Source organism: Oratosquilla oratoria, chromosome 13, assembly GCF_046742065.1.
Source record: "Oratosquilla oratoria isolate Oo_2021 chromosome 13, ASM4674206v1, whole genome shotgun sequence".
NCBI lineage: Eukaryota > Metazoa > Arthropoda > Malacostraca > Stomatopoda > Squillidae > Oratosquilla > Oratosquilla oratoria.
The window spans coordinates 67,946,997-67,956,996 of NC_134789.1; the positions used below are offsets into that span (position 1 = coordinate 67,946,997).

At 34.3% G+C, this 10,000-nt stretch overlaps 1 protein-coding gene across 1 annotated transcript in view; it reads left to right on the forward strand.

Annotated features, from left to right (window-relative positions):
• LOC143032476 (carboxylesterase 4A-like) overlaps nucleotides 1-10,000 on the forward strand; it is a 349,653-nt gene that overhangs the window by 109,890 nt on the left and 229,763 nt on the right. Inside the window, exon 2 of the mRNA XM_076197319.1 lies at nucleotides 5,971-6,120. Coding sequence (XP_076053434.1) covers nucleotides 5,971-6,120 — 150 coding nt within the window. The remainder of the gene's footprint in view (nucleotides 1-5,970; nucleotides 6,121-10,000) is intronic.

A 10,000-nucleotide genomic window follows, 5' to 3' on the forward strand; every position in this document is an offset into this window, starting at 1 on the left:
GTATGTATGTATATATATTGGCTGCATGTTATTGTGGCAAAGTAGCATGCAGCTGATACATTAGGGTCTCTATGGGGCGCCCCTACGGACCAGAGTCACACATAATTTTCTCTGTGATAGAGGGATTCTCTGTTCATAGAGAACTTATGACACTTTTATTATACTGCGACTCCTCCGTTATGCTGCCCCCCACCCCACCCCTTGTTACTGTCCTGTTCCATTTTTCTAAATATTCTTTTCCTTTTTTCGCCTAACCCTGTGGTAGGGGAAAAGAATGCTGCCACCAAGTCTTCTCACTTGAGTCGCACGAGGCGACAAAAGAAAAAAAAAATGAATGTGGATAGGACTAGGAATCCTACTACCTGTTACCTCAAAGAGGGCATTCCTAATAAAAGTAAAGGCGTAAAAGGGTCTAGGAGTTTTCCAACCAGTACCCTAAGGTTTGGATCTTTTCATGTGCGTGGGTGTGGTACAGGTTAGAGTAAAATGGAAGAAATAGGCAGTATGTTTGTGAGAAGAAAGATGAATGTGTTGCATTGAGTGGATAAAGGTGAAGCTGGGAAGGGAGATGTGGGCTTTTGTAGGTGCATATGGGGCTGGTAGTGAGAAGAGTGTAGAGGAAATGAAGATTTTTGGATGGATTTAAATGAGTGCATAGAGGGATTGGGAGAGTTGTATTAGGAGACCTTAATGTTAGGGCAGGAAATAAACCAATTCAAAGAGTGATTGGGAAGTATGGATTTCCAGGAAAAAACGTAGTGCAGAGTTGATGGTGGAGATGTGTCTAGAGAGTTGATGATAGCAAATATAGTGTTTAGGAAGAAAGTCAAGCATAAGTACACATGGAAGAGGGTGATGGATGGATAATATATGAGATATAAATTTACACAGCCCGAAGGGATTTCTCCCCGTTTTCTTCTTTTTTTTTATGAGGGGACGGAGATGGGTGTCACCGAATTAATAAAGTGGCCCTGCTGTGTCTTGTGACACTACTTATGACCCAGGGCAGTATGTATATGTGTATGTATGTATGTATGTATATATATATATATGTATGTATGTGTGTATGTATGTATGTATGTATGTATGTATGTATGTATGTATGTATGTATGTATGTATGTATGTATGTATGTATGTATGTATGTATGTATGTATGTATGTATGTATGTATGTATGTATTTATGTATGTACGTATGTATGTATCATTTATGTATGTATGCATATGCCTTTTTTGTGCATCCCACAGCACCATGCGAAGTTCATATACGTTGACGTGACCTTTCCTACTGTCTGTCTTATTATTGTATTCGTTTCACCTTTTATTGCTTCTTGCTTATATCCTGAAGATGTCTTAATATACAAACACGTTTAGTATTCTGTTCTCTTGATTTCTCTGTGGTTTCTGTAAAAGAAATATATATGTATATATGTATATATTCAAATATATTATATATATATATATATATGTATATATATATATATATATATATATATATATATATATATATATATATATAATGAAGACTAGGAAGGAAGAGCCAGGTTCATAAAACTCTGAGAGTTACTGAAAATATTAAATCATTATTTTCCTTCAAAAATAATCAAGATAAAAAAATAGAGGTTGCCAAGCGAGCACAATAAGAATCCCATACATAGAAATGCACACAATATCAAATGTTTTGCTAAAATTTAGTACAAATAAGTAATAGAACAAGTCAATGAATCCTGTAGAATACGGATGGCTAAAGTCGCCAGGACATACGTAAATATTCAAAGTTGAGAAAATATATCGACTTGCCAAAAGAATACAAAGTCCTACAAGACCTACGTAAATATTCAAAGTCGAGAAATATATCGACTTGACAAAAGAGTACATAGTCCTACAAGACGTACGTAAATTGGAAATTGGTATGTTATAACACATTTGTAAAAGCTCACTATAAACCCACTTTCTGCTGAAGAGGACTACAGATAGTAGTCGAAATATACAGTTTCTCTGTACTTCCGTTATTATTTCTCCGATAGTGGGTTTATAGTGAACGTACGTAAATATTCAAAGTCGAGAAAATATATCGACTTGCCAAAAGAATACAGAGTCTTACAAAGAGGAAAGTTTTAAGTATATCCTAACCTAACCTAACCTAACCTAACCTAACCTAACCTAACCTAACCTAACCTAACCTAACCTAACCTAACCTAACCTAACCTAACCTAGCCAGCAATGTAAAAGGGGGGGGGGGTAATAGAGGGGGACTCCACAAAAGGACGGAGCCTCGAAGATGGTTACGGAAATCATATATATACCTTCCCGGCGAGCCAACGATAGAGCTGCCAAATATCGCCAGAAGCAATGAACATCAAATATTTAGAATATATCCATATACATATTCTTTACAAAATGGGGCATACAAATAATATATGATAATGTTACCTTATCAATCTTAGTTACAGGAATAAACTTGACGTTTTTATATTAATGTCTATACATTAATACATGCGTAAAAAGGGGCTGATACGCTTTTGCCAAAATCTCCGATCCCACGCATTTGTGTGAATTCGCGCGTGGCGCGAGAAACAGGCGCACAGGTGACAAAATCATGTTTTCCACACTATTAGTGGACGAATACGAAACCCATGAATATTACATTTTCCCAATATTACGTTAATCAGTTCCTAAGATCAACAAAACAGAACTAAAAGATAATACATATACATAAATCCTTATACATTGAATGAATCACGTTGACAAAAGCAAAAGAAGAAATAAATACGTATATAAAGTTAGCAGTACTAGTTTTGACACCTTCGTACGCCAGCCTGGCGGTTACAAGCGAAGGCGCTAACATGAAAAAGATCGTGGGAAAGCCGGCATATTTCGCATCTCGCCAATGTCTAAATGAGTGCACACGTGCACATGTATAATGTATAAGTAAATATTAAGTCTTGACGTTCGACAGGCCCACAGTCGTAACAATATATATACATACATATATATATATAATTATATATAAATATATATATATATATATACATATATATATATATATATAAGTATAAGGACACTTGCCACTTTTGATAAGTAGATGAATCCCTCTCTTCCATTAGTGCTTTCTTTTACGTTTATGTATGCAGCTTCAATCGTTTTTCTTGTTTTCTTTTCATGACCCTTAATCCAGCATGCAGACAAATCTGGCCACCTTCCCCATTGGAAAGAGGCCAAAGTCCTCAAAAAGGGTCATGAAAAGAAAACAAGAAAAACGATTGAAGCTGCATGCATAAATGTAAAAGAAAACACTAATGGAAGAAAGGGATTCATCTGCTTATCAAAGGTGGCAAGTGTCCTTATACTAGACTCGCTGAAGCACAAGACAAATGTTCACCTCCCGGACGCTGTGACCTGACCGAGTGCCCCCTCAAGAGTGATATAAAATGTGACATTTAAATCCTTCTATAGACAACTCTATGAAGAAGACCAAAGTGATCGTAACGTAAGAGTATAACCTATTCCGAGAGCATCTTCATTTTACTTCCACCGCCCAAAATATACATACATACATATATATATATATATATATATATATATATATATATATATATGTATATATATATGTATATATATATATATATATATATGTGTGTGTGTGTGTGTGTGTGTGTGTGTGTGTGTATGTGTGTGTGTGTGTGTGTGTGTGTGTGTGTGTGTGTGTGTGTGTGTGTGTGTGTGTGTGTGTGTGTGTGTGTATAAACATATGTATATATATATATGTGAATAGGTATATAAATGTATATATATACATATATATATATATGTGTGTGTGTGTGTGTGTGTGTGTGTGTGTGTGTGTGTGTGTGTGTGTGTGTGTGTGTGTTTTTGTGTGTGTGTTGTGTGTGTGTGTGTGTGTGTGTGTGTGTGTGTGTGTGTGGTGTGTGTGTGTGTGTGTGTGTGTGTGTGTGTGTGTGTGTGTGTGTAAGTTATAGGTAGAACTATGATAGTCTTAATTACGTATCATCAACACCTAAAATGTAACCATTTCTAAAATAAAGAATTAGAAATATATAATTTTACCGGAATTTTTACCAAAATCAATAATTGCTAAATAAATAACACAAAAGTTCTTTAGTTTTATATCTACTGCAGTTTAAAATTATATCAGGTACTTCAAAATGTCGTTTGTTTCAGCCATTCTCGTAAAATCTACCCATGAGGCCATCTGCCTCGCAGTGAGGTCATAGATTCTGTTCCTTCTTCATGCATCTCCGTTGTGATTGATAAAAAGAGATTGTGTCTAGTGCCTCAGGCTATTTAATATCATATGTATGGATGATGAAAATGAAGAAAAAACTACTGAGAAAAATGCATGATTGGGAAGAAAAATAGGAGAAAAGAGGCGGAGAGTAATTGTATATTGATAACATATAGAAATCAGAGAGAAAGGCAGGAAAAGAAAGTTTATGATAGCCACCTAACAGTAATGATATTCACGTATAGAACATACACGGGGAGCTAAATGATGGGGCTAGATTTTCTTACAACAATACTAAATTACCTTTTTTAAAGCATTATGCAAAATGAATAATAGATATTGTTGTTGGAAATTTTGATTAAATTGGTCAGCTTTGAAAATGAAAAAGAAAAGAACGAATAAGAAAAAAATAACAAATAAACTACATAGAATAAACATACCAGAAGGGAAAATTAAACAAAACAAGACAGAATACGGGTCGTGCAGTATATCAATAAATAAAAAATAATAATTTCATGGAACGGATTAGCATGTTCCTAATGATACTTGTAGTGAAGCTTTCGTTTTATTACAGTGTGTTAATAATCTAAAGTAATGTATATAATTTGTCGTGTAAAGAATCATTAGTTTGATCTAGTAGTAACAAATCATAAGGGCAGACATGAAAAAATATTTGTTTTACGTTGTAGAAATCATTGTTTACAAAGATTTTGTCGCATCCAAGTGTAGTGTCAACGTAAAGTATTTTGTGTGGGAGTACAATGCAAAAAAATTGAATGTGTCACGTATACAACCTTTCTTTTTTGAGTGCCCAAAGACCCTCATTGCAGAACTAACATATACCAAATATTAAAATTTCTTCAGAGAGATACGACTCGTATTTCGTTAGAAATTATAGCCCATAACTATACCGTCAATTTACACAATTTATCTGTTGTCAGAGATATTCAGGGAAACGAGACTACTTTTAAAAGGCAATAAAAAACCCCAATATTGCTAAAAGCATAATCTGTTTCACTACAGGAAGACATTGTTAATTGAGATGGCTTAGGTTGGTATACATCGTAACATCATCAGAGCTGATACCAAGAGACGACGCCCGTATACTGTGTTTTAGGATGCAAGTTAGCAGACAATAAATATTTTCGACAAAAAGATCCTCAAAAATTTAATTTTGAGATATTCATTTTTAAAATGGTTCTCGTAAAAATAAGTAGCATTACGAAATAAAAAAAATACAAAGTTGTGGACATGTAGTTTCTATCTTATATAACTCTTATCTTATTTTGTTTTATACCAAGAGACGACGCTGTATACTATGTTTTAGGATGCAAGTTAGCAGACAATAAATATTTTCGACAAAAAGATCCTCAATATTTCAATTTTGAGATATCTTTTTCTAACATATTTCTCGTAAAAATAAGCAGCATTACGAAATAAAAGAATACAAAGTTCCGGGCATTTAGTTTCTATTTTATATAACTCTATCTTATTTTGTTTTATACCAAGAGACGACGCTGTATACTGTGTTTTAGGATGCAAGTTAGCAGACAATAAATATTTTCGACAAAGAGATCCTCAAAAATTAGATTTTGAGATATCTATTTTTAACATGGTCCTCGTAAAAATAAGTAGCATTACGAAAGAAAAAAAAATGCAAAGTTGTGGACATTTAATTTCTATTTTATATAACTCTATCTTATTTTGTTTTATTTTTTATTCCAGTGATCCCTGGCTCAGAAGTGTACCCTGTGCTCGTGTGGTTTCACGGGGAGTCTTTCAGCTGGGGATCCGGGAGCCTCTACGACGGTTCCGTCCTGGCCGCATACGGCAGGGTCGTCGTTGTGACACTCAACTATCGACTTGGCCCCTTGGGTGAGTGACTTGTACTATTTTTTTTTCTTTATAAGGGATAGAATTAAAAAAAAAGAGAGACTCTTGATCAAGAAATTTACATTTTATCTACAGCATGGTGTTTTTGAAATAGTGTAGTGTGTGTAGTTTTAATCTTGGGCCTTACCCTGTCACAGATATTTTTATTGTGGGTTGTACTGTATGTGTGTTGTAACTGTAACTTTGAATGATCTGAATCCACAAAGAGTTTCAATTTGTATGTATTATTACAAATTGACTAAATAAAGTATTTATTATTATTATTATTATCATTATTATATATTTCTCTCTTCAAGGATGGAAAGAAAAAAAGAGACTATCAAGAAATTAACTTTTTGTTTTTATATAGACCTGCACTTTTATAAAATTTTCTGATGTAAGAATAAGCCTATAATCTATGCATATCGTAATCTATTTGACATGAAATATTACGATTACCAAAGCTTCGTCAAGTATGTCTTTGTAGTACTCAGTGAAAAAAATATTTATTGACATTTGTCCTTAGCATCAAGGAAAAGAAATATAGATCCGATTTCCTGAACAAATATTGTACTAAATGTTCATTAGATACTTTTGTATCAATGAACTTAAGTAATATTCTTTCTAAATATTTTTTACGAAATATATCGTTTATATCAACTTAGATGAAATTTATGAATATCTTTGCTTCTAAGGATAGCACTGCAGAACTAATCAAGAATTAGTGAGCGTTATTTTGAGTGTAAAGTAATCCTTGATTACATTGTTTAATATTGTATTCATTTTAATTCCTTTGACACAGTAGCATAGGTTAAAATTTCCTTTTTTATTATATGCAATAATAAAAAATCACGGGTATGTTGGCCTGTTGAAAAGTGTAATCTACGCCTTGGTACTAGTAAAGACATGACGTCACTTTACGAGTTGCTATATAGCATAAGAAAATATTAATACTACTAAATACGACTAGAAGTAGTTTTGGTTTTTTTAACTAAAGTTGAGAATGGAAATATCTTAATGCAATTATCAGTAACGATCTTAAGACATCTAAGCATTGGGCTTCTGCCTCAGAAAAAGTATAAACATATCTCACTTTACTGATGTCTAATATTAGAACACTTTCTTCTATTATAACAAAAGGTCGATGCTCTTTAAGCAGAAAAAAACTCACGCCATAAAAAATGACATATTACAATGTCTTTTTCGACACATACATTGTCTTAGAATTTCCATCTTCCCAAACCCTTTTAAAACCTTCCCGTTTTTCACCCTCCAAGGATCCAAATACCCTCTTAACGGCGACCATAGGACTTCCACCGAACGATTTAGGACGGGGCCATATATTATCAGCCAATTGCGCGCGCCATCTATTGGCTGTTTATTGAGACATCAATCTTTCCCGAGATCGCTCCCAAGTTCCTATGATCCCAGGTTGGCTGAGCTTCGGGAGGGAGAGAATCCCATTTCATAGGATCTGATCCTGTGTCATAACGCCTCCGATCCAAAGCTCTCTCCAAATCAACCTCCCCAACCCACAACACAATCACTAACCTCCCATAGTACAGCAAACCCGGGCGATACAAGACACGCCCCCTCATTTCTTCCTTCACCAATCAGCATCACGTACTGTGTGTGTGTGTGTGTGTGTGTGTGTGTGTGTGTGTGTGTGTGTGTGTGTGTGTGTGTGTGTGTGTGTGTGTGTGTGTGTGTGTGTGTGTGTGTGTGTGTGTGTGTGTGTGTGTGTGTGTGTGTGTGTGTGTGTGTGTGTGTGTGTGTGTGTGTGTGTGTGTGTGTGTGTGTGTGTGTGTGTGTGTGTGTGTGTGTGTGTGTGTGTGTGTGTGTGTGTGTGTGTGTGTGTGTGTGTGTGTGTGTGTGTGTCTGTGTGATTCACAATGTTCTTGGATCACGTGTTGGTCGTGATCGACAGCTGTTTCCCTCCTGAAAGAGAGCTCAGAGCTTATATATTACCGGTCTGTGGTTAATGCTGTGACTTTATACGCACACACACACCCAACTCACCGCCCACGAGAACTGGTGTAACGACTCGTAGCGCAGTGATACGGAAATGGTTTCAGACCTGGGCTGGAATCGAACCAGGACCACCCCAGTGGTGGACGGGAACTCTGCCACTGCACCACCCAGTGTTTCATATGGCTGCATATACAGGATCCCTTGCAGAGATTGTAGAAAGTATTACCTTGGGCAAACGTGGAAGGCACTCTCAACAAGGATTAAACAACATATATACAGAGTAAATACAGCACAAGATTCTAATGCGCTGTTTGTCCATTTGCGAGATTTTGATCGTTGTATTGACTGGTCTAATTCTTCATCCTTCATTTCATGTTATTCATTTTTCAATAGGAACATCATTGAAAGTTATTTGTTAAAAAAAATATATAAGGGTTATAACTTTAATATTAGCCATGGGATTTTTAAATTGGATTACTTTATCATTGATAAAATAGGTAATCAAATTACATTTTTCAAAATTAATTTGTTCCATTTTCTCGTTGTGTTTTTTACCCTTCCCAGTTTATTTTCCAACCCTTTATATGCCATGTGTAACTTTTTTCTTTTATATTCCCCTGAAGATGTGAAATATCACGAAAGCGCTTGGGAATTTTAGTTGTTTTCGGTTTCCTTTGTGGTTAATCAGCAATATATATATTTATTAGTCAAATCATCTGCGCGTTGCTGCGAGTTCGTGAATCATCCCTAACCTAACCATTCCCCACCCTTAACCATGACCAAAATATATATATTTTTAAATGAAACATAGTTATCCAAGTACCTGGAGGGATAGGGTATCAGAATATATATGGTTATGGGGGTCTATCCGCAAAATCCTAGGAGGAGTTCGTGAACATACAAACAAACAAACAAACAAACAAATTGACAGACAAATGAAAGATAGTAATCCAAGTAACTTGGGTTATAAGGTTTCACAGAATATATGTTTATATGGGTCTATCTGCAAAAACCTAAAAGGAGGTCGTGAATATATAATCTCTAACCTAGCCATACCCCAACTAACTTTAACCCCTAACCCTAACCAAAATATATATATCTTTTAAATGAAATATAGTTATCCAAGTACCTGAAGTGATGAGGTATCAGAATATATATGGTTATGGGGGGTCTAAATGCAAAACCCTAGGAGGAGTTCCTGAACACACAAACAAATAAATAAACAAACATACAGACAAATGAAAGATAATTTTAGAAGTACCTTGGGTTATAAGGTTTCAGAATGTATAAACATATAAATAAATAGATAAATGAATAAACATCTAAATAAATAAGTAATTAGACAAGTAATAGCTAAATTAATAACAATATATATAATTAATAAGTAAACAAAAATAAATTAATGAATAAATAGATAAATAAAGAAGCCAATATATTATTTAATTTATTACTAGGTAAATGAATTAATAAAAATATATGATAATGAGCCCTATGTGCTGCATGTAATACAACCATTTACATATACTGTACATCAAATGCCTCCGGAAGGTACGTTGGTTTTGATTTAAGTATAATATATATATATATATATATATATATATATATATATATGTATATATATATATATATATATATATATATACATATATATATATATATATATATATATATATATATATATATATATATATATATATATATATATATATATATATAAACCTTTCGGGGCTTGAGAAAAGAAAATGAAACGAAATTATATCGTAATAATTGCACGTTTCTTTTAGAATTTTAGAGGCGTGACATCTTTCCATGCGTTATATTGGCTCCGACTTGTCGCCCCCCCCCCGCCGAGTTGGGAATTTTTCCTAATTAACGGGCGAAGGGGAGTAGGAAGAGTTGATGATAGAGGTTG